Below are 24345 nucleotides of genomic sequence, written 5' to 3'. Positions count from 1 at the left end.
GAAAGAAAAGGTCCAGTAGAAATATCTCGGATGGCAAATATTTAAGGTAGACGCCTTGCTACTCACATCTCATAAGGCATTTAATTCAAGATTTGTTTTGTCTTTTAAAGATGGTACCCAGCCTCTGCTGTAATACTTTCCTCGTAGTTTTTTGGTACAACCAAAAGTTCTCCAGGAAGCCCACCCACCTCCTGTGAGTGAGTTTAGACCCTTGGTTAGACGGCAGAGAGTTGCACATACCAGCTTCAGCGGTGATGAATTTCTGACTTATCGATCCGCTCCATTTCCAGAAGTGGTTGGCATCTGCACAGCGTACTCGGGCCATATATTCTGTGTCCGGCTCCAGTTCACTTAAGAGGTACTCACCATTCTCCTTGATGGAAACATTGTGTTGCTTGATTTAAAAAAAAAGAAAAGGAAAAAGAAGACAGAAGTACTGGTGAGCATACTTTATTGTAAAGCCAAACCACACATGGAACATCCTGATTTGGAGGAAGACTAGTTATTAGAGAGGAAAAAAAAAAACTCTGAGGCCTTTTTCCTGACTCTTAAAATTGATGATTCATTTCCTGGACCTTTTTCACAGATGACCCACACCATCTGAACCCACATAGGAAAAAGAGTTTAAAGAGATTGTATTCAGCAGCCTTTCTGTTCAAACATAAAGAAATTTTTGAAAATAGAAAATTAAGCAGTATTCTTACTTGTATCACGTTTCCTTCACCAAGGAGATCAAGCTGACACAAAAGTGTGGAGTAATTCCCAATGGGGTGCACCTTCCAGGTCACGGTGGCCTTTGTGCCACTGACATTTTTGAGGAATAAGTTATAGGGAGTCTTTGGATGAACTGCCAAAAAAGGTTAAAACATAAAAAACATTTAAGCGCAGATCCAAAAAGCCTTTGGCAAACAGACAATTCATTTCTTCCTTGATTTATTCAATAAGCATTTTTTTTTGTTTATTGTTTGAGAAAGTGACAAACAAAAGCAGACTGATAGCCAAGACAGAGTAAGCCAACTATAGCCTTGTGTCTCCTCACTGATTATATTAGAAATCTGAACAAAATATAAAAAGAAACTGAGATTCTTAAAATTAAACAAAAGCAGGCAGATTGTAGAACGGAGTCAAAATGTGGAGAAGTGATCCTCAAAGAGAATATAACAGAAGCCAGAGTCGAACCAAAATAACCCTTAACAATGTGAAGGCTACAGTCCAAAATGAAAAAAAAAAAGAAAAAGAAAAAGAAAGTGTCACCAATTTCCATGGGAAAAGACAGACGCCAACCTTGAGATGATCCATGCATCAAGATATTTCCCTGAAGATGCTACAAGTATTAGATAAAGATTTTAAAACAGATAAATGAGGTAAAAGTAAATACATCTGAAAAGAACATAAGGAAAACACTTCTCCATAGAGAAATAGAAACTATTAAAAAAAAAAAAAAAAAAGAACCAAGTGGCAATTTTAGAACCAAAAAAATTAAAGAATTTTTGAAATAAAAAATCTTCTGTCTTACCCACTTGCACAGGTGCTGCGTGGCCACTGCCTACTGCCTCAGTCTCTTTCCTCTCACAGGAGAGACACAAGGACACTCTTTCTGTCCCTCAAACACCCAGAGCATGTTCACATCCCAAGACCTTTTCAAATCCTGTTCCTTTGGCTGCCAACGCTCTTCCCCTAGATGTTTTTTGCCTTCTTGTCCATCAACACCTTCATCTTAACTGAAGTAGCACCCCAGGCATTCTCTACCCGCTTACCTAAACTTTATCTTCTTGGTAGGACTCAGCAATGCTTATTAACTTGTTTACATGTTTACCATGTGTCTCCACTCCCGGCTCCCAACCCTCTCCCTCAACACACACCAGCACATACGCTCATTAGGGGAAGGTGCTCAAATTCTGTTCACTGCTGGGCCTCCAGTGTCTGCCACACTGGGGGCACCTGGTAATTAACTGACTGACTGAAGTGATGATTAAGTTGAAATCAGAACGATGTGTAGGAATTAAGAAGGTAAAAGGAGAAGGAGGAGCAGAAAAAATGAACATGTTAAAAGAGTCTGCATTTCATGAAAGAGGGGTTGTGGTCAAAACACTGAAGCAATATTCAGCTTAAGAGATGTGTAGCTCAAAACCATCGTGAAGTACCACTCTACACCCATTCAACTGACAAAAACGAAAAAGGTGACAATATCAACTTGAGGGAATGTATTGGTACAACCACTGTGGAAATTAATTTGTCATTATCTTCCAAGTTGAACATTCACATTTTCTGAGTCCTCGCCAATTCCACTCAGGTATATAGGTGTATACACAAGAAAACCAATTTTGGTGTGTACTGAATACATCTATAAAAACACTCTTATTAACACCGTATTCAAGCGCATGATCCTTGATACAATCTGAAAATCCATCAGAGGAGATGCAGGAATGAAATACTGTTTATTTATGTAATGAAATACTCTACAGCAGTGAAAATGGAAGGACCACAGCCACACTCAGCAATATGAGTAAAAATCAGCAAATTAATATTATGTAAAAAGCATTTACTAGATTATTACATAGAACTTGACGTCCTTTGCATACATTAAAACAAAACAAAAACAGTATTTGGGGGATGACACAAGGAGAACACATACGCACGTACACATACACATGATTTAAATCTGCCATTATCGCAGTGGAAGGAGTGGGCGGGGGCTGTGGGATGGGAGATGAAACGCGTCATTGTCAGATTTCCAGCTTGAAGCTGAGTAGTAACCTCACGGGCCCTTATTACATTATCTAAACAAACAAGCAGTGGGGGCCAGGGGTCATGCTTGCATCCGTGAAGAGAAGCATGGCGTGAACAAGAATTATAAGCTAAAACTGTCACTCAGGATGTGGATTAGGCACAAATCTACAGCGGATTTACTTGATCACACGGTGTGTCAAACAAAGGTGCGTTAGTGACCGCAGTGGGCTAGGACACGCGAGTCTCACCTCGATGGGTCAGGCTAAAAAGAACACTGACACTTCTGTTTCCTAAGGCGTTTTCAGCCACGAGTGTGAAGTTATACATTTCTTGCGAGTCTGAATCTACTTGCCAATTACACGAGTTTTTGTGTTCACAGAGTATCTTTTTCCCGGAAAATCTTTAAAAACAAAACAACACAACAATTTCAGGATTTCCAGTTTTGTTAGTGCAGATGTGTTCCCCTGAATTCCTCAGGGGACACACTCACTGGCTTTCAAACTGTGTTCCACACTACAGCATCAAACTATCACCAACAAATACCACGGAGGGAAATATTGTTTCAGGAAGTTTGATTTATGTGCATGAATAGCTGACTTCCCATCTCGGGTGGTGAGAACTCTCCTTAATTCACTTTGGATATTCTTAAAAAGTTAGGAATTAGGTTGGTCTACATCAGGATAGACAACTATTTTCACATCAAGATTCACCATTAACTGTCTTTCTTATCATTTTTACACTACATTTTTTTTTAAACAAAACTCGGGTAGAAAGTATTATACACACTTGTGACCACTTAAAGGTTTCTTCCTGACTGTGGCAGGGTGGTTTGAAAATATTTGTTCAAATCTTCGGCAACATCTAAATGTGGCTTTCGTTATATTGTCAAAGGTACCTTAAACAAGGAAGAATCTGTCACTCACAGAATCAGAGCTCACTTACGATTCAAATAAAGTGTAGCTTTGGGAAGACCGTTTAGGCAAGCTGGTGTCAGTCCCAGGATCCCAAGTACACGTCAAAGTCTTGAAGTCTTGAGTTTCACAAGAAAAGTCCTTGGGCTCCTCAAGTACTTCTGTGCGTACAGAATAAAAGCAGATGAAAGATCTAGTTGAAGCCCTTTATTGAAAGACAAATGAAGTGGAAAGCTCTCTTTGGGGTCTGAGGCCACAGAGGTCCTCGGACCAACGAAAGGCTCACTTCAGCGGAAGCCAACACATCAGCTGCTCCAGAAAGTCACATTGCCAGTGCCTCATCACATTCGTCAGTTCTCACAACAATCTTACTGTGCCTGATCACAGAGGAGGAAACTTGGGAGAGGCTAGGAAACTTGGCCAAGACGGCATGCCCAGCCGTGGAAAGAAGATTGGAACCCAGGTCTTCGGGCCACCACCTTGGCTGCCTCCTGGGGCAGGGTCCAACCTGCAGCACCGCACTCCCCCCTCAACCCCTCACCCCCATCCTGGGGCAATTCCAGCACAACTAATGCAAAGCAGGGTATTTTCACAGTAGTCCAGGTCATGACCTGAACTTTCTCCCCTTTAATACTCTTGGTTTCTAGGAATAAAATTGTCAGCTAAGCTCAAGAAAACAACAGGAAATCCTTTCTCCAAGTATTGCTTCAGAATCTCTTTTCCAGAGTTTTCCCTAGAAGACTTGGGAAACAAAAGAAAACTGAGACCACAAGTAGAAATATTTACTTGTCTTCTGGTAAAAGGAGATTTGATCTATTCCATAGGAAATGGGAAGGGGGGGCACAGAGAATGTGTACACTTACTTGAGACAAAGAGAACGATGCCTTTTATAACGTCTTTTTGGTCCACCTTACAAAAGATATTTGTCCCTGTTTTCCTAATGAAAGAAACCTTATTCAACTTGAATGCAGACACATTTGAATCAAGCTGTTCTCCATGGATCTGCTGGCCTTCCAGATAACAGGATATGTTATCCTGTTGGTTCCTAGACATGTAACAAATGGTGACATTGGAGCCTTCCTCCACCAGCTTATCTTTAGGGAAAAGGAACAATGGATCACGTCCAAGTGACTTTTGTGCTGCAAGGAAAAAACAGACAGCTCGGTCAGAATTGGCCTCAAAATTCAAACCAGCCCCCTCCTGTCTCACTCTCAACAGATAACTTTAGCTCTTTCTACCTCCTGGAAAAAATAGGAACTAAATTTCTACAGTAAATCTATAAACTTTGGTTCACACAAAGCACATCAGTCCTGTTGTCACGGTAATACGGCGGCTCTCGTTCTTACTACCGAGATGGCAGCCACACTGCCACCCTGTGGGTGAGTGTATTATTGCCAGGGATCGGTTACGACTGCGGTAGCTGCTCTCTCCTGACCCTAGCCGTGTGGGCGGCCCTGTGCTAAGTGCTATGTGTAGTCTCTCCTCTCATCCTTACCTTGCCAACCTTACCCAACGGGACAGGCGGGACTGAGCTCAAGTTCCCTCAACCCAGCAAGTGATAAGTCCATGTTCACACCCACCAGGTCTGCCCAGCTCCAAAGCCACGTGTCCCTCATAATCTCTAAATTGTCCTGTAGATCACTCCTAAGATGCCGGTCACCTAAATGTCTCCCTTTGCTTCCGTCTCTCCTTCTGGATGGTCCATCAGCAATAAGACCCTCAAGGCTCTTCCCCCGGGCACTCACTGTCCTCCCCTTGCCTGTCCCCTGCTTCCTCCCCACCCACTCCTCCACAGTAGGCCTCCCCAGGAACTGCCTGTACTGATCCCTGAAAAATACTAGACAGTGAACCCCTTTACTCTTTTATCGCTTCACTTCTTACCATCTGCTTCCTTCCATGAACTCCAGTTGCTCCAGAACCTCGGCTCGGGAATCTTGGCATCATCCACCCTACTCCTCATTCTTACAAAGTGGGTCGCACATTCCAAAGGGAGCTCGGATTTCCAGCTCCAATGCAGGACTGGGTCCCGCTTCACAACGGTGCTGTAGTTCCCCTAGAAATAAAGAGAAACACTTGGACACAGAGCCATGCAGTCCGGGAAAATGGCTTGATTGGACTCATCCTTAAGCCACACTGGACAGTCCACCATCACTTCGGGATATGTGCACGTGCCGTCTGTTCCTACCCAGCCAGCTCTGTGCTCTGACAGCCCAGCAAGGAGCCAGACACAGCCTCCTGCCTTTCAAAAACTTGGCTCCCAATCCCTCTGGCCCTCCAATTCCAGGGGGCTCATGTGGAGCAAGTGAGAGAAGCTATTTGAGTCTTGGGGGAAAAGGTCAGAGACAGAAGGTACGCACAGTGCTGGTTACATAGAACTTGCTAAGAAAATTCTTATAAACTAGACAATTAATTGAGTCACTCTTCTAAAAATAAGCAAGATCAATGAGAATTTTTTAATACTCATCAGATCAAGATGGTCAGATCTCAGGAGAGCTGGGAGCCCTTCATGGTACCCTGAAGTTCCGTTGTCTCCTGGTGGCTCCTCACTCCTCCCTTGGTTTTGTTTTGTCTCTTGTCTTTTCAGATATGGTAGCCATGAGGACCACACCCCCTCCCTGGAGCTCCCTCTGTCAGAATCGTTAGTCCCCAGAGATGTCAACCATGTAGGAATGCCTTACACTGTGCTCTCGGAAAGCTTGTCCAAGCTGAACTGAAAATTTTTTTGCCTGCACAGATTGTAGTCTTAAGCTTTCTAAGACTCTGGTATTTTCATTCTTTAATTCAATAAACTTCAACGGCTCCTTTTATACTGTACTGTCACCCAAGGCCAATTACAGTCTGACTCCGACCTGCCTCTCCCCTGCAGGACTCTTCCCTCTGGACACAGTGGTCTTCCCCACACTTCTGGAGAGCTTTACGCTCTTCCACCTCGGGGTTTGCTTGCACAGTGCCCCTGGGTTCACGTCCCCCACTCTCCCTCTGAATTGGGAATCTGTCCCAACCTTCAAGCCCCTGTGACACCTCATCTTCTTCATCAAGCCTTTCCTGCTCCTTCCTCTGGCTTCCTCTCCCTTCCCCCAAGCCCTCCTGCACCCTGGGAGTAGCTGCTGGCCTTGCATCTGTGGTTGTGTCCTGGACTTGAGCATGGCGCCAGGAGAGCGGGGACTGAGCTTCATTCTGCTTCGTGTGCCCACAGCTCCTGGCACCCGTGCTCCTCGGGGGGCCCCTCCAGGGCGCCTGCTTTCTGCCCCCACAGCTGGGTAATGGGGACAACAAAAACCTTGCCCTTCCTGGGGAAAACTGAGTCTGCATCCATTTTTCTAAGGGCCAATGGCAAGGCCTACAGTGAAGAGGACAGGGCAACACACACGTCACACGTGCCCTGGAGCTGCCCAACTCGGAGGACTTCCCTCCACGGATGCCCTTCCCCTTCCCAGGCCACCAAGCTGAAACAAGGCCCTTGGCAGAAGCACACACAGTCCCGGAGGGAGAAGAGCTTGGTCCCTGAATGGCATCCACTCACGCACATCTTTATCCCTCTGCGCAGACCTCCAATTTGTCAAATGTTTTTGTTGTTTCAGTTTATTGTATTTCTTTATCCCTAGTTTACAAAACATACTTAACTACAAGTTTTGCAACCCCGAGCCATGTAACTTTTACTATTTAAAATGAACAGTCTTGGGTATATTTTGTTAAAGATTATTTAAGAGCCAATACAAAAAAAAAAAAAAAAAAAGGAACTACGTCCATAGCAGTGATCTTGCTCTACTGTCAACAAGGCACGGACTAGATGGCACCTGCTCCATCTCTGGAATTCAGCCACATCTCTTGTCCCCACTGTCACCACCCACTCCCAGCCCCCTCCTCCAGACTGACCCCACTGCCCGCTTCATACTGGTCAGACTTCACCTCCTCCAGTTCTCCCGACTGCTCTCCACTGTGTGGCCAAAGTGAGCTTCTTTCAAACTCCCAGCCCTGCCTCGTCACTGGCCTTCTGACTGCTTCCAGGATCGGGAGGGGCCCCCAGGGCCCTGCTGGTCCGGGCCGTGCCCCGCCTGCCCCGCCTGCCCCGCCTGCCCCGCCTGCTCCACACTTTCAGGCCTGAAAGCTCCTGGCCCCTCTCGCTGGGCGCCTCTGCTCACACCAGCTAGATCTTTCTGGAACATTCCTCCCCACCCTCCAGGTTAAATTAGCTTCACATCTTCTTTCCTATTTCACCTCAAACTGCCTACCCTCAACCCTGCAGCACCTTGTCAGCGAGCTGCCGGCACTCATCACGCCCAGGACACCCTCGTGTGTCCGACTCCTCGCTCACACTCAGCACTGACAGCCCCAGCCTCGAACAATGCCTGCGCCCAAGCCCACAGTCTAAAACTCCGTGCTAAACGACGTCAGCTGCTCATTGATGTGCAGGGAGCTCTACTTCTCCCAGACCCTGTTTGTGTGGATTCTGTGTAACCACAACTTGTGCTTTGTGGTCTTTACAGCCCAGTAGTGGAGGAGATAAAACTTCCCTTGAATGCATCAATTCAGCAGTCTTTAAAAATGTGATGAGTTGTGTTTGGGCTGCTTTCATTCACTGAAGTGGCAAGTTTAATTTGGCCCTGGCAGACATGAGTAAGTCACGAATAACTGGCATTTACACAGAAGTCCAACTGAAGTCCCAGATTTGTTCCTGAGGTGTGAGCTGATCCCTCTCTGACTCAGGCTGCAGGCCTCCTTCCAGGCTTGAGCTGTTAACTCTCCACTGCCTTCTCTTGCCATTGATGGAACCACGAGTGAGTGGCTGGAGAGGCCAAGGGCAAAACCCAGTCCAGGGTGAGACCATGTACCGCATCCTGAGTGGCTGGTGCCATCCGGGAGGCAGCTCAGGGTCCTTGGTCCAGCTGCCGGCACCTGGGTCCACATGCTTTTCCTTTGGCTTGTTTGGGAACACAGCAATCTGAGGCGTGAGTCTAGAAAGCTGCTTGTTCTTGGGCACGAGTGATGGTGCGTTACAGGGAACGGCCCTATGAACGGGAGGTTACTGTCTAGACAGAAGCAGCCTCTCAGCTGGCTGGCTGCCCCTCAGCCAGAGGGAAAACTGGGTCTGTCCTCGACTTCAGGCCTGAGGGGAGGGCTCTGTGTGTGTATGGCTGCGGGGAGGCCATCTCGGTTTTTCTTAAGTTCCCCTCTGAGTGTGCTGTGTGTGTCCTGGACTGTCTTCTCAACTGTGCTGTCAGCTATTCAAGGTCAAAGCTGATTTTTCTTTCCCTGTTCCTAGCATCTGGCATAAGCAGGTGTGATTCTCTCTTGTCCAATGAATAAATAACAGAAAAAAAAAAAAGGAGGGGAAAGCAGTACCACAAACCTCTGTGTGCCTCAGTTTTCCCCTCTGTTGGGATCAGGCTGGGCTGGGACCCTTGCATGGGGACAACGCAACGGACAAGGCAAAGCTCTGCTCTCAAACATCTCCAGCCTCAGTGGGGAGGTTCCACAAGCAGCTCTACCTTGAAAAGAGAACCACTGCCCGGATCAAAGGCGTAAACAGCTGTCTGCTCAGATGTTGCTAACATTATTTGCTCTACTATGATAACAGAAAGAACTGTCTTTTAGAAAAATAAAGAATGGAAGTCACTTGGTCTATGGTTAGCGTTCCTTTCACTCATGGAGTTAAGTGCGAGTTTCCCGTGAATCCCCCCAGCCCTTCTCTCAAATTTCTTCTCCTTAGATAACTCGTGGCCTCAACATGGCCTTTGCTCAATGATTTACTGGGTCCAAATCAACAACCCATGTGTCCATCAACAATACAAAAGATATGAAAATACACATGGTTAGTATGAGTGGGATAGTGCAGAGATGGGCAGATGGTGGAGTGAACAGCTGTCCATAAGCACTGCTGTTGTTTAAAATCAAGACATTCAACAGCTCCCACTTGGGAAACTGCCCTTTGATGGGTGGGATCATAGACAGTTGATAGTCAGAATTATATTTAACTTAGGTTACTCACTCAGATTGCGAATGCAGTGATGGATAAGAAAAGAAACTAGAGGCTTCAGAACTAGTGGCCTTTGTGCTTTGCCAGAGGAATGAAACATCTGGATCCCTGCACCCGTGCCTCTACCGCCCAAGAGAGGAGTGGCCGTCCACTAGCAAATGGAGGTCCCCAGGAATGACACATGCCTGTGTTTCCTTTCCTACAAACAAATTCTCTGTTCTCCTTCAATGAGAAAACATTTCATTGTCCTTCAACACCCCATGGAAATGAATCAACATGATGTGTGCATAGATTATTAAGGTTTCCCAGACCACAAATAGTAACTGGGGAAAAAAACCACGAAAGTGTCCCAATGCACTAGATGAGGAAGCGTCACGCAAAACAGACACAACAACGATGTAAGCCAAGACAAGTGAAAAATTATCCCAAGTAACTCAAAGGCAGAAAGAGTGTGAAATTCAGGATTTTCTTAACTTAATTTGTTGTGGAAAAAGCCACAGATGAGGCAACAAAGGACACTCTAGGTTACTCTCCAAAATGGTCCATGGAGAACCTCTTTGCTGACTAGAACAGAAAACGCAAGAACTTCTTCCCCCTTGCATTTCAGCACAGTAGCAGCAAAGAGACTAACTGGCAGCCACAGTTGCATGCACAATGCTGCCCAACTATTACATCTGATTTAGGAAAATCTCTGGGGGAAAGGGAAGAAAGAAAGGAGATGAATAAGATGGTTGATCTTCCTAGATTTTTGGAATCCAGTACTCACAAGGACAGCCCCAGCAGCTTTCACTGGGGACAGAGCAGAACTGAGAAAATGATCCGTTTTCTTAGCACAGCCTAGCCGACCTACCAAACCAAAACTGTCATGTTACTTTGCCCCAGATCCTCGTAACTAAAAACATAAAAATGCAATTATTTATAACTGTTCTGAGTTGCTAAAATGTTTGCATATTGGGATTGGGCGGATGTTATAAAAGGTATATCACAGTGTCAGAAAAGGATTTTTAAAATACTGAGCCAGAAGAAAAATACTTACCACCCAGATGACATTGGATGTTTTCATTCTGCTGATCTGTATCTGAAAAAGCATTTTTAATTCCTGGTAATAAGCAAGGCTGTGGACACTCCATTGTAAATTCAAATATTGATGTGCAGAATCAATGGAAACGTTCAGTGATTCAGGAGTTAATGGCAAAGGTTCAACCAAGACTGAAAGATCAAAACAAGATATGAAATAACATTTAATAGGAGTATGATTGAATAGTCACAGATAATTAAACTGCTCAATGTCATCGCTGTTTAGCTGGGGGAAATACAGCTCACATGTGCATCATAGAATTAGACACCCCGAGAAGTTAGAGGGGATTTAGAAGTCACTTGGTTGATGAAGAAATTAAGCCCTAGATGAATGAAATAACTGGCTCAACAATAACCAGCATGAACTGATAAATAGTTAAATAAAACAAAAGGATACTTTATTGAACAATCTAACTGGTTTAGAAATCTATAGCAAGGCTGAATAAAGAGAGAAGACTTTTTGTTCTAAATTTCATATTTCTGGAAATCAAAAATGAAGTTTTCATTTTCCAAGACAGTATTTCATAGTTTATTAAACAGCTATCAAGTGGGAGCCATCCCATCTCTAGACATTATTGCTTATATCTCAATGCATTGAACTTAAAACACCTCTGGTAAGAAATCACTGAATTCTTTGGATGAGACCAGCAACATACTAGGTAGGTACTTAGTGTGAAATAAAATCATCGTGACAAGGTTACTCGCTCAAGCAAGGAGCCAAGCTGGACAGACACAACAGACTCACATGAAATAACAAGAGAGTGCGAGTCTAGATAGCGTGGTAGGGTCTGTCAAAGAGGAGAGATTCAAACACAAAACAGATGTACCGAGGCCAGTGAGCTCAGAAACAGCCCGGAGAGAGGAAGGGCCCTGACGGAGTGACTGAGATCACTGCTAATTCTTGGAGAAGAACAAAGCACCATGTTTTACTTAAGTGGACAAAACACGATCTGGGATTCAAAAGGAACTGTATATTGCTGAATCAGCTGGCTTCATTTGTTGGTTTGAGGGGTCTAAAGTAAACTGCAAATAGTGCAAAGGTATTAGAAAGATTAAAACTATTGATAAAATCCATGATATTATCTTTTTATCTTCTTCTTCTTCTTCTTTTTTTTTTTTTTTTTAGTTCTTTGGGAATTTCGCCTAGTGATCTGAAACCCTCTGGCACCTAGTTTAAAAGGTCAGGGGGTTACCTCCTGTGGAGACTAGCATGGAAGTCATCTCCAGTACTGAAAAAAATGTTCCCAAACTGCCATTGTACATGTGCAATTTTTCTCACAGGGAGGTAAAAGTGACAGCAAGGATGAGATTGAGCACGTATCAGTTACCAGGCACAGCGCTGGGTGCTTTGCATATGTTGTCTCAGGTCCCACTGTAAAACTGAGACAGTAATTGTTTACAGATAAGGAAGCTGAAGCTCAATAAGCTGACACATAGCTATATGGGGTCTAAGTATGGATCTCTCTCACCCCAAAACCTGTGCTCCCCTTTAATGCACTGTCCCCCAACTGTTAAGACATGAACATCTTGCCAAATCAAAGGTCACATAGAATGGAATGTCTGAGAAGTATGCTGCATGGCTCCCACAGTGTCCTGCCAAGCTCAGGATACAGACGATAAGGATGGGGCTCTGGATGGAGCCACATGAGCTGAGAAGAATCCCTGGTGGATGCAAGCATGAAGTTCTTCATGTCAATGGTCCACATGATAGACAGATTCAGGATCCAAGTAAGGCATTATCCTCAGAATTCAGAAGAAAATATGAGAAAATCCATTGTATGGAAGTGAGATTAACAAGAGTGTCCATAAAATGCAAATTATTAGCCATCAATGGCTATCTACCCAGCTCTTGTGATGTTTTATACATGTGATGCTGGGGATGGCTAGAGTACAAACTAAAATCTCAGTATGGACTCCCATGACCTTGGATTTGGCAATGAGCTCTTAGATATGACACCAAAATCATGAGCAACAAAATAAAAAACAGATAAATTGAACTTCATCAAAATTAAAATTTTTTTCTGCAAAGAACATTCATTGTCAAGAAAGTGAAAAACAACCTATGAGATAAAATATTTGCAAATCACTTACCTAGTATCCAGAATACATAAAGAACTCTTACAACTTAACAAAAAGACAACTCAATTAAAAAATGGGCAAAGGACTAAAATGTGTATTTCTTCAAAGAAGACATACAGAATGGCCAGCAAGCACATGAAAAAATGCTCAACATCATTAGCCATTAAGGAAATGGAAATCAAAACCATAATGAGACACTTTCTTACACTCACGAGGATAGCTATAACTTAAAAAATGGAAATGACAAGCACTGGCGAGGATGTAGAGAAGTTAGAACCCTTGTATACATTGCTGATGGAGATGTAAAATGGCTTCAGCACTGTAGAAAGTATTTTAGGATTTCCTCAAAAAGTTAAAATAAAATTATCATTTGACCTAGAAATTCCACTCCTGGGTATGTGTCCCAAAGAACTGAGGGTAGAGACTTAAATACGTGTACATAAATGTTTGTAGCAGCACTATTCACCAATAGCCAAGAGGTGGAAACAACACAAATGTCCACCAACAGATGAGTGGATGAACAAATTATGGTATGTACCTATGGAGTGTTATTACATGGAATACTATTCAGCCATAAAAAGGAGCAAAGAACTGATACATGCTACAAATTAGCTGAACTCTGAAAACATTACACTAAGTGAAAGAAGCCAGATACAAAAGGTCACATATGGTATAATTCCACTGATGTGAAATAGCCAGAATAAGTAAATGTACAGAGAGGTAAAGCAGATTGGTGGTTGCCAGGGGATGAGGGAGGGAGGAATCGGGAGTAACTGCTTAACGGTTACTGGGTTTCTCTTGAGGGTAATAAAGATGTTTCGGAACTAGATAGAGTTTAATCATTACACAACATTCTGAATGTACTAAATGACACTGATTTGTTCACTTTAACCATAAAATGATTAATTTTGTGTTATATGAATTTCACTTCAATACAAATTATTCTTAAATACATGATCATGATAAAAATGTTCAAATAATACAGAAACTGGGTCCCCACCATCCTACCAACTCCACTCTCACTCCATTGCCAAGTTTTAATCCTCCGTTTTTCTTGATTTTCTCCTTATACTTGAAAAAAATCCTATTGAACTATGCACTCCACTTTATATTTTTTGAAGTACCTGTTATTTTTAAAAAGTGGTAAAGAGGAATAAAACTAAAATGTTAACAGTTACTATTTCTGGATTGTGAGGTTGAGTGACTTTAATTTTCTTTTTTATGCTTTTTCTGTATTTTGTGAATGTTCTTCAAAAAGCATGTATTACGTTTGTTTCCAAATGCTAAGTCATGTGCCCGACCCACAGTGAGGCCAAACAATACTGAAACATTGGAGTTTGGAGCAGAGGAAGGTTTATTGCAGGGCTGAGCAAGGAGAATGAGAGACTCCTGTCCCCGCAAAAATCGAGAACCTAAGGGTTTCAGCTGAGCATTCTGAAAGGCCAGTTGAGGGAGGGACGGTCCAGGGTATGTGATCAGCTGCGCACAATTCTCTGATTGGTTGATGGTGATCATTTCTAGGCACCAGAAGGTCTGGGGGCTACGTGCCCATGAGCATCAAGTAGTTAATTTCTTCCTTTGGTGGTGATTTTTAGCATCTCAAACACTCAGCAAACATGCATGAACTACTATTATTATCTGGGTACCTCAGAGAGGAGCTACAGCAGAGGACATGGGGGAGGGCTCTGTCTCAGGAAGACCCCATGGGGTCCTTCTCAATTATAATTCCCCCCCCCCTTTTTTTGATACTCCTCAATCTTGAGGAGATGTGTTGGACAAGAAGGGAAATGACGTTTTGGAGAGAGAGGTTATCCATCAACTTGGCAGAGGAATTCGATTTCATTCTCCAGTCCTGTTTAATCCTTCTTCAATCTTTCAGGGAATGGGGTGATTACCTCTCTGGCTACTTCCTGCTGCAATGGGGTATAGTCCCACCTCGATTTGGGGAATCGACACCAAGTTGGAAATATTCCCAAGTTCCAAGTCCTGGAACTGAGTCTCGTATAATTAAGATTTCATTCCCTGAGGAATTCAAGAGATTAAGCCTGAAAACCAGTCTGGACCTGGAACTCTAGGGGAAACTTGTTGCCAGTTGTCTACTTTTATCTGAGTAGGTTTTAATTTTTGATGTAGTATTTACATATATGTGTGTAAAACAAAGGCTATTGGCCAGTATACATGTCTCCTTTTTTTCTGCTAACATCTGATCTAAAGCAGTTTAGTGTCTAAAAATTTAATAGCTACAAGAGGAGACCTTGAGGTCATAAGGTTGCAGCTGCCATCTGCCAGCAGACACTGCTTTGAGAATGGCTGGTGGCATCCTGAGGGTGACACAGCTCAGAAAATTCGAGTTCTCAACAATATAGGAGTGTGCCTGAAATCATGTCCACAATGGCCACCTGGTTTTACCTTGAAAAGATGTATGAAACACCGCTACTCCTCAAGGCCAAAGATGTACAATGCACATCCAAAAGGCCATAAAACAGACTGGTTTGGTCAGTAAAGTTTAAGTCGAACCATGAATAAGCCAGAATGACTCCCCAATACCTCAAAATGTACAGATTTCCCCATCGTTTCCCTTTTTGATTAAATACATCAGTAGAAAGCACTGATGATCAAAATATCTGTCCCTCGATGCTGGGGTGGTGGCTCCCGCCCCAGGTTTAGATCATGTCCCTTGGTCCTAGGCCTCCTTTACATTTGCCCAGTTATCCACATTCAGGGAAAACTAATCAGATGTTGTGAACAGGCTCAGAGGTATGTTAATGGGTAAACACTTCATAGGCCATGCATTTGATCACTTATACCCAGTTGTCACACAAGCATCGTACATGTGCGTTTAGCAATAGACCTAAAGAAAGCACTGTTATACATCACGAGTAGTTACACTCTGACAATTTCAGACAGAACCAAAAAATTGCAACCATATTCAGTTTACTCAACCCTATGTAATTCATCTTTTTACTAACAATTTTATAAAATCAAAGTTTTCATTAGACTTTTTAATTAAGACATTGTACTCAGCTTAGCAGTATGATTTAAAAGAAACGCGTACTTGTCAAAAAGTCCTCTTTACGAGTCTTGTTGACAATGAAGCAGCTTTGCAAAGCATCAGCTTAACTATGAATGAAGAAAGACTTAAAAAGGCGGATTTACAATGTTTTTGACAAAGAAGCTTAAGATGCTGTGACATACAAGATTAAGACAACAACTAGAATTATGACTGGTAGCCATTATACCAGGACATATCAAAATTTCAGAAACTTTAGTTTCTAGAACGGCTGTGTTAATAACATTTATCCATACCGTATAATCTGAGGAGGTTTATCACTCAGTTGACAATGCTTCCCATGTAATTTAACATAGCACCCAATCCTAGTTAAATATTTTTCTCTGAGATGACTTAGGGGCCCTCTGACGCATCCCAAAGTTAGCTGAAGTCAAAAGAACTTTAACTGGAATTTGATAGAAAGTTCGTAAAAAATATCAAAAAGTTTCACACAATCTGTTAGCAGAAGCATTCTATGTAAACTTGTTTTCTTAACAGAGAGGAACCAAATCTAGCCCTGCATCCGCTTACTTTTAGTAACAAAATCCACTTACCTAATTAAGTTTAATCACAGCCCAACCATGCACAAAATTCCTTTTTAGGGCTCCCTTTCTATAAACTTTGCACAACTTTCTGTCTCCATATTAGTTTGTCCCTTATTATTTCCCATCTAGAAATAACCAGCTCTAGAGGGGAGGGTATAGCTCAGTGGTAGAGAGTGCTCAGCATGCACAAGGTCCTGGGTTCAATCCCCAATGCCTCCATTAAAATATAATAATAATAATAAATAAATAAGCCGAATTGCCCTTCCCTCTTCCTCCCCAAAAGAAAAGAAATAGCCAGCTCTAGGAACAAATCACTTTTTCTTCCCCTTAACAAACTGCAATTCCATTCCTCATAGCTTTTTTTTTTTTTACTCCCTCTTTCCTACTGCATACTGAAATGTTTCCCTTATCATTTTTAGTTACATATTCAAATTATAATTCTCAACTTTTAAAAATCTTTATTTCTAGTGACTATTTCAGTATCTTATTTTGTTTGGGAATGACTGAGCTACTCAGCTATTCAACTATTCAATAAATTTTCATCATTTAACAAATTTAGCACAACTCTAAAATTTCAAGTTACCAACTATCTGGAGGAATCATTTTAAGTAGACATTCCTAAAACATAGTTATTTCTAAAGAGTTCACCCAAAAGCTCTTACCTCATTTGCATTTAATTCACTTGTAAGAATTTCATCATACCAAGTTAATTTTTTTCTCTCTGCTGACAGACTCTGCAACAGAGACCACATGAACTTATCGACAGTAACTCTAGGTACAACAGAAGACATGTCCGTATTGATTATACCAACAAGCTTACGCTAGCTTTAATATCAGGTATTAATTTAATATTGAATATTTCCTAGATCATGTGAGCCTGAAATTTGTTCTGTTCAGCTTCTTTTACACTTAGAAGTATTTAATTTATAAGCAATTACTTTTTAGTCAATTAAATAAAGCTCACCTACAGGTCAATTTTTACATAAAAACGGACAGAACCAGAGAGCTCATAGCTTTTATGCTTGAGTTTTTTAAAAAAAACTTCTTTTTTTCCTTGAGAGACCAGGAAGATCATTTACATCTCAAAGGTATAGGAAGAGAAATGCAAATTCCTCCTCTGCTCTTACAAAACCCAACCATTGTGGTTATTTTCAGCGATTTTTTTCAGTTCCCAAATACCCATTTCAGTTTAAGGAGATAACAGTAAAAGACTATATATTGCTATATCTATATCTATATGTATCTTATTTGCTCACATTCACATGCCTTACTTTCAGCAAAACCAGGAAAGAACAGAATTTGGGCTCAGGTACCGACACACCCCCACAAGATAAAAGCCTAAGCAATTGCAAAAGGCCCACTTAAATGTAATAGGAGCGCCATTAGGGGCTATTGTTCTCCAGATCTCAGGGAGTGCTGAGCCCACACAGTGTTATAAAAAACATTTTCTTTCATTTATGGGAGCACAGCTGAAGATCTCCCAGCTTTGCAAAATATACCCTAGGGGGACTATAGATGGAACAGAGCTCTGATCATCCGTACTTGATTGTGCACAGCCGGTGTTACCAAATATCAAGCAAACAACAATTCAAAACAGTCTCTGAGGGTCACAGTTCCCTAGCCCCCAAAAGGAGGATTCCCAACCAATAAATACCCCGTCAGTCCAAAAGGGGAGAACCCCAAACAATGCTCCATCAGAGATGAAGCTGAATGAATGACCAAGGCTAGTCCTAAAAGGAAAAATCCCATTTGATGCCCTGACACAAGCAAAGCCAAAGCAATAGGGAAGGATAAACTGGTGTCATCACAGGTTAGCCTTGTCACTCACCAAAGATGTTTCACCGGGCAGATGCAAGTACTCTCTCTCTCTCTCTCTCACACACACACACACACACACACACACACACACACACACACACACACACAGACACACACACGGTCTCACAAAGAATCAGGTGGGGTGTAGCCCCCAAATTCCACTTTCACTCCCAGGTGGAGGCTTCCAGAGTGGTCTGGCTCCCAAATGAGAATGGACACAGAGTATCTCACAGTGAGCCCAGAATGGCTCAATTCCCAGAAGAGAATGAGCTCAGGTGGAGGAGGTAGAATTTTCTATGCTGTGCTAGCTCCCAAATGATACAAACAAAAACGTTAACAACAAATAAGCTACGGTCACTGAGACAGAAAGTCAGAGGATGTGCAGTCTCAAAATTCCACTTCCACCCCCCAGAGGGAAGCCTCCAAACAGATTGGCCCAGCTCTCGAAAGAGAACCCGACCCAGAGTGGCTCATAGTGAGCCCAGAGCGGCTCACTGCCCAGCCTGTGCAAGCTGGAGCCACTCACGCCAAGGTGATACCAAATGTGGACCGCAGCTCCAAACAATTCTTGGCTCCCAAAAGCCTCATGCCCTGGGATGGCCAGTGCTCCAGGAATAGTCCCTCCCAGTTCCCTGGAGCAAAATGAGCTCAGGCAGCTGCTGGGGACCCAGGGAAGGGGCTGTCCCTGGCTGGGGTTGATCTGCCGCGGGCACAGACTCCTGGCTGGCTTTGCTAGAATTATTACCAAACATGCGTGTCTGCCACACAGTGAGGCCAAACAATACTGAAACATCAGAGTCTGGAGCAGAGAAAGGTTTATCGCAAGGCCCAGCAAGGAGAATGAGACTCCTGCCCAAACAAACCCCAAAGTCTTGAAGGGTTTCAGCTGAGCATTTTTAAAGGCCAATTGAGGGAGGGGTGGCCCAGGGCAGGTGATCAGCTGTGCACAATTCTCTGGTTGGTTGATGACGGTTGAAGGTGAACAATCCTTAGGTGCCAGAAGGTCCGGGGGCTACATGCTCACGACCATCAGGTAGTTAATTCTTTCCATCTGGTGATGGTTTTAGCCTCAGGAAATATGCATGAGCTACTATCATCTGGATAGATAACTCAGAGATGACCTACAGCAGAGGCTGTGGGGGAGGGATCTGTCCCCCACACCCCCAGAAGGCTCCATCCGGTCCTTCTCAGTTATACTTTCAGAACCATATACTATGTTAGATTTTAAAAGAAATATTCCTTTAAGATATCTGACTCATTTCACCATGGTGCCACTTCAGAATGCATACTTTAGTCTTCTAAGTCAATCTGCACCAAAAGGCTGGGTCCCTAGTTATCATTCCAGTTACACTTCCCACGGAAAATTAATAAATTAGCATTCTGATTCTTAACAAGTTTGGGCACAGTGAATCATTTATCAGGCCCCACTCACTCGAAGGTAAATGAAGTAAGTTGGAATTCCTGAACACTCGAAGCCCACACAAGGTGGTCATTTTCTATTGTTATTTGGCTAGGGATTTTATCTCCTTTGTGAATAAAATCTCTCAATTCTTTAAAGGCAACAGGTGTTATTCATCCTCTTCCTAAACCTGTATCTTCCAAGCCTAATTCAGTTGACTAAAGGGAGCTTTGGAAAGACGAAAGAGCAGATCCCTCATGGAATCGGGGGTGAAATCTTTTTAATAACTGTGGATCCAGCAGCACCGGAGAAAGCAGGGTGTCTGGAGAATCACCCCACCTCGCCTAGCCCTCCTTCCATCTCCCCTGTATGGTCGTTTGTTGCTGTCGGTCTCACTCTAGATTCAAACTTCCTGGAGGACAGAGGCCGAGGCTTATGCACCTTTGAATGGCCCCTTGTCCCCAGCACTTGGCGCCACATCTTACCCGTGGTAGGTGTGGGAATCCAAGGACAGCGCAGGATCGCCACGCAGTCTCCAGGGTGTTCACCAACGGCTTGTCCTTCTTGGGGGTTCTCTTCTCCCCACGGCTGCTTTCCTCCCCCCGTGTTTCAGCCCTGGTCGCTGCATGCTGTCCCAGTCTGCCCTGTGCTGCCTCCCCGCAGACTGTGGGCTGAACAAGGTGGGACGAAATCTTACTCAGCTCGTGGAAACCAAGACTAACACACCTGTCACAGGGCAGACACTCCGTGACTGGTGCTGAATGAGTGAGTCACCGTGTGTACCAACTCGACTTCTGGAAGCTCAAGAGAGCTACTGTGTGATGCTTCAGATGAAAGGGGAACTCTTTATATTGACATATGCTCTCGGCGAGCTTCGAGTGACTCAGGTATTTGATAGACAGCAGTCAGAGATGGCTGGGTCAAAAGCAACCTAGGACGGCCTTGGGAAATTGTGAATGCCCTGGAAAGGCAGACAGGTAAAGAGCCCTTGGAGATTGTTCAGTTTAATCCCAGATGAGGAAACTGAAGTTAAAAAAGGGGGAGTGACTTTCCCAAGGACACACAACCCAACCAGAACCCACTGCTCTTGGCCCTTGGGCCAAGTCTCTGTAACACTGTACCACAGTGTGGCCAAAAAGGGCAGGCTTGGAACCAGACAGCCCTGGGTTTAATCCTGGATGGTCCTCCTACTCTCCCCACCCAGTTTCTCTGTCTGGTCCCAACACTGCTTAAAGAAGTAAACTGCGGTCCATTATGAGATGGCAGACCATGCAGCCATTAAATATAATGTTATCGCTAGAAGAACATTTAACATCAAAGGTAAAAACTCACATCATGGGTGTGATTGTCTTATTAAGACTGATTGTCTTAATAAGTATATATTAAACTTATTAAAGTATATATACTTTACTTAGATACAGTTTAATAATTTAATATATATACACTTTAATAAGAATATATACTATAATTTCCTAGTATATATATTATACTACACATAATATATATACTTTATATGATATATACTGTATTAAGTATATATACTGTAAAAGTATATTTTATGTACTATATAAACTTTATATTATAGTATATAATATTATAACTTTATGTATTTATGTATTATATTTATATATTATACATTATATATTATACTTACATAAGATTTATATACTTGTATCTTATATTGTAGTATATGATCTAATATACTCCCAGTATATATAGTATAATTTCACTTCTGTAGACAAAAAATCTACACATTCACATCTCTGTCTCTGTCTGTACATCCATACACACAAGAGACTAGAAGAAAACACATCTAAATGCTACAGTCATGATCTCTGGCTGATGGAGAGGTGAGCCAAGGTTGACGGGAAGTGAGTCTTGGCTCTGTCTCACTGGTCGGGAGAAGCTGGCGTCTCAGACCTGGGAGTTTGAGTGGGATGCCCACTGGTTTAAGTGGGCATTTAGTAGGTACTGCGTTAGATGCAGCAGAAATTGAGACAAGAAGTGCAGGTGAGCAAAAGATGGGATTACTGAGCAAAGCAGGCATGCTTAGCTGAGAAAGCTGGAAGTAGAAACAAAGACTGGAGGAGAGAAAAACAGGTAAATGCAAGTCTGATCTAGAAAAAGGAAGCTGAGAGGGGGAGCAGCAGAGCCTGCTCCGAGAACAGAGTCCCTTTTAAGCAGAGGCACACAGTAAATAGTTGTTGGATCAGATAATGAGACTTCATTAGGGAAGTGAGCTGGGCCAAAAGCTTGGAGTTGCAAGTCTGGGATTCTCTGGGTCTCCTGGAGTTGGGGCCATGGGTCTGTCTGGGAAGCAGAACATTCTGATGGTACAGATCACCCACTCAGCCCGGCTGTGTCATGCTTAGATTTTAGCAAGTGAGGTCAATAGAATGAGAAGTCATGAAACCGTAAAAGTAGCATCTTTTCAAGTGCCCTGAACCAAAATAAATAAATAAACCCAGAACCAAAGAATATCAGACAGAACTGAGCCACCAGAACTATCAGAGCAAAGTCTCCCTTTTATTTCCAAATAGCTTTTCAACAGAGTTTCAAGGGAAGTAGAAAAATCCTATGGCTATTTCTTGCAAACATTATTTTCAGGAATCCATGGACAGGAATTGTGTGAGTAATTACTACGAGCACACGACTGTAGCCTCTGTTACAAAGGGAGTACACAGCAAAGAATAAACATAGAAAGAGGAAAATGTAAAACTTTACCAAACACAGGTGAGAGCGGCATAAACTTTGTAAACCAACAGGAACTCTCTCAAGTCTCAAAGGAATAAAGTACCCATAAATATTTTAATGGTGTTAAATGCTCACTGACTTTATTTACGAAGTTGATTTGTGGTAAAATAACTTCACTGGAGGAGTAGCTAAGTGACAAATACTATTTCTTTACCCATAAACAGCATTTCAGCACTTAGCATTAATCATCTTGCAGGTAATAGCCTCTCCATGAGTGTAGCTGTGGGACATCACAATTTGTTCTAACCTTGCGGCTAACACTGGTCAGGCATCCCCCATCGCTACCCAGCAAACACAGAAGGAGCTCCTCTGGTAATGGCCATGTACCATAGATTGACCATGAAATTCTACAGGATCAGGTCCACTGGCAAGTGCCATAGTGACCAGTGCACTGACCAGGAAATCAGGGTTAAGGGGAAACTTAGTTAAATGAGCCACCAAGATCAGGAAGGTCAAGACTAAGGTGGTCATTGCTACTCACCAATTCCAAGTAATTTCCAAAGAAGAATGACCTGTTCAGCTTTCTCCAAAGCACCAATTACCTTGTTTTTCCCCTTTGTGATTTTTTTTTCTTTACTGTTCTTTCCACATCTTACCTTCACTTTGGTAAGCTCTCAAGGACAGCAGTGCCAAGAGGAATGATGTCTGAAAGACTGCAAAGAGGGCCATAGGTTCTGGTTTTCTGAAAAAGATAAATTACAGAGAAGAACAATTTTATTTAATTTTAGCTGTGAGCAGATTTCTGTGAACCAGTTGTGGAAGACAGTGGCATTAAAGGATCCCATTCTCCCGTCCTCCCTACATCCATGTCCCCTGTCATGTGAATTTGGAGTCCCCTGGCCCCCCACCATAAGAGTCTATTCCCCTGCCCCATCTGACTTGCTTTTGGCCCATAAAGGAGGCAGAAGTGATGGGGTTCCAGCTTGGAGCCTGGGCCTCAAGACACCTTATGTATTTCTCTTCGCTCTTTTGTGTTCCCAACTTTGACACGAGAAGAACATTTCTGGGCTATTTTCCTGGACCCAGGAGCAGAGTGAGCAACACAGGAGGCAGAACTGAGTCACCGGAGCTGCTCCAGCCCGGGGCCAGCCTCCAGCAGCCAGCAGCCAGCCACACCCAGCTTAGAGCAGATGTTCCCAGATGTGCCACTGAGGCTGTGTGGCAATAGATAAAGCATCCACTGACTTCCTCAGACCAAGCAAAGGTGGGTAAAGAAAGAGAAAATAGACAAACACAAGGTAAATACTTTTAAAAATGGCCATAGTCTCAGAAGAGCCAAATTTGAACTAATTCTTTGTGAGGGAGTCATCTCCATTCTTCCCTCATTAAAATTTCACCTGAGAAAAATGAGCACATTCATTCAGGAGACAGTTTCATTGTTCAAAATAATTTCCGGGTTTCCTGGCCTTGGAAGAGGGTTGTAGACTACAGGCCAAAGCACTTCACTGAATCATCAGGTCCTTTGACCATGGGACAATCTGAGGGCACAAAGAATGAGCCTGGATGACCTCAAGAAGGCTAATATGTTCTCAGCTTAGCAACAAACGTGTTAGTCAGGGGAAGCGCTGAATTTCACTTTTCTAGTTCAACCTCTGAATCATCATGGAGAGAAGCAACAAAAAATTCAAAGTCAACTTTTGCCTCTGTCTGGTCACCTGGGCTTCATCAAAAGCTAGAAATTCAGTGAACCAGGTCACCCACTGTCACTGCCCACCCCCTCCATTTTCTTTAAACAGCGTTTTACAAGACATGGGGACAACAGTGAAGACAGGAAGAGGGTAAATCAAGCCATTCAAGGATGGTGGTCAAACCTGCTTACATATGAGCCAAAGTCTGCAAACAACAACTTTTATTCCTGTTCTTTTAAGCACTGCTGTCTGCTACTTCTGTTTTTGGTGACAGGTCATTCATGCTGCGCTAAAATCTCTCCTGCCGACTTCAGAAACGTTCCTGTTACAACTGAATATCAAAGCCAGGAGGGCAAACTGGTCCAAGAGAAAATGGTT

General features: G+C 43.0%; 1 protein-coding gene across 6 annotated transcripts in view; it reads right to left on the bottom strand.

Annotated features, from left to right (window-relative positions):
* The window catches only part of OSMR (oncostatin M receptor), a 52003-nt gene that overhangs the window by 14530 nt on the left and 13128 nt on the right, over positions 1-24345 (bottom strand). For 4 of the 6 annotated variants that reach the window (XM_074357299.1, XM_074357302.1, XM_074357318.1 and 1 more), the window contains exons 2-9: positions 22936-23021; positions 10655-10827; positions 5523-5694; positions 4505-4780; positions 3673-3802; positions 2979-3130; positions 705-847; positions 241-394 (exon numbers count right to left, since the gene is read on the bottom strand). In XM_074357299.1, the coding sequence (XP_074213400.1) occupies positions 241-394; positions 705-847; positions 2979-3130; positions 3673-3802; positions 4505-4780; positions 5523-5694; positions 10655-10827; positions 22936-23021 (1286 nt within the window). Of the gene's footprint in view, positions 1-240; positions 395-704; positions 848-2978; positions 3131-3672; positions 3803-4504; positions 4781-5522; positions 5695-10654; positions 10828-17030; positions 17103-20070; positions 20257-22935; positions 23022-24345 lie in introns of those variants that run through there. The other 2 variants (XM_045518186.2, XM_045518191.2) reach the window with 2 other exon arrangements.

Source organism: Camelus bactrianus, chromosome 3 (assembly GCF_048773025.1).
Source record: "Camelus bactrianus isolate YW-2024 breed Bactrian camel chromosome 3, ASM4877302v1, whole genome shotgun sequence".
NCBI lineage: Eukaryota > Metazoa > Chordata > Mammalia > Artiodactyla > Camelidae > Camelus > Camelus bactrianus.
Note: the sequence above shows the minus strand (reverse complement) of the source record. Positions and strands in the feature narration are given on the sequence as shown.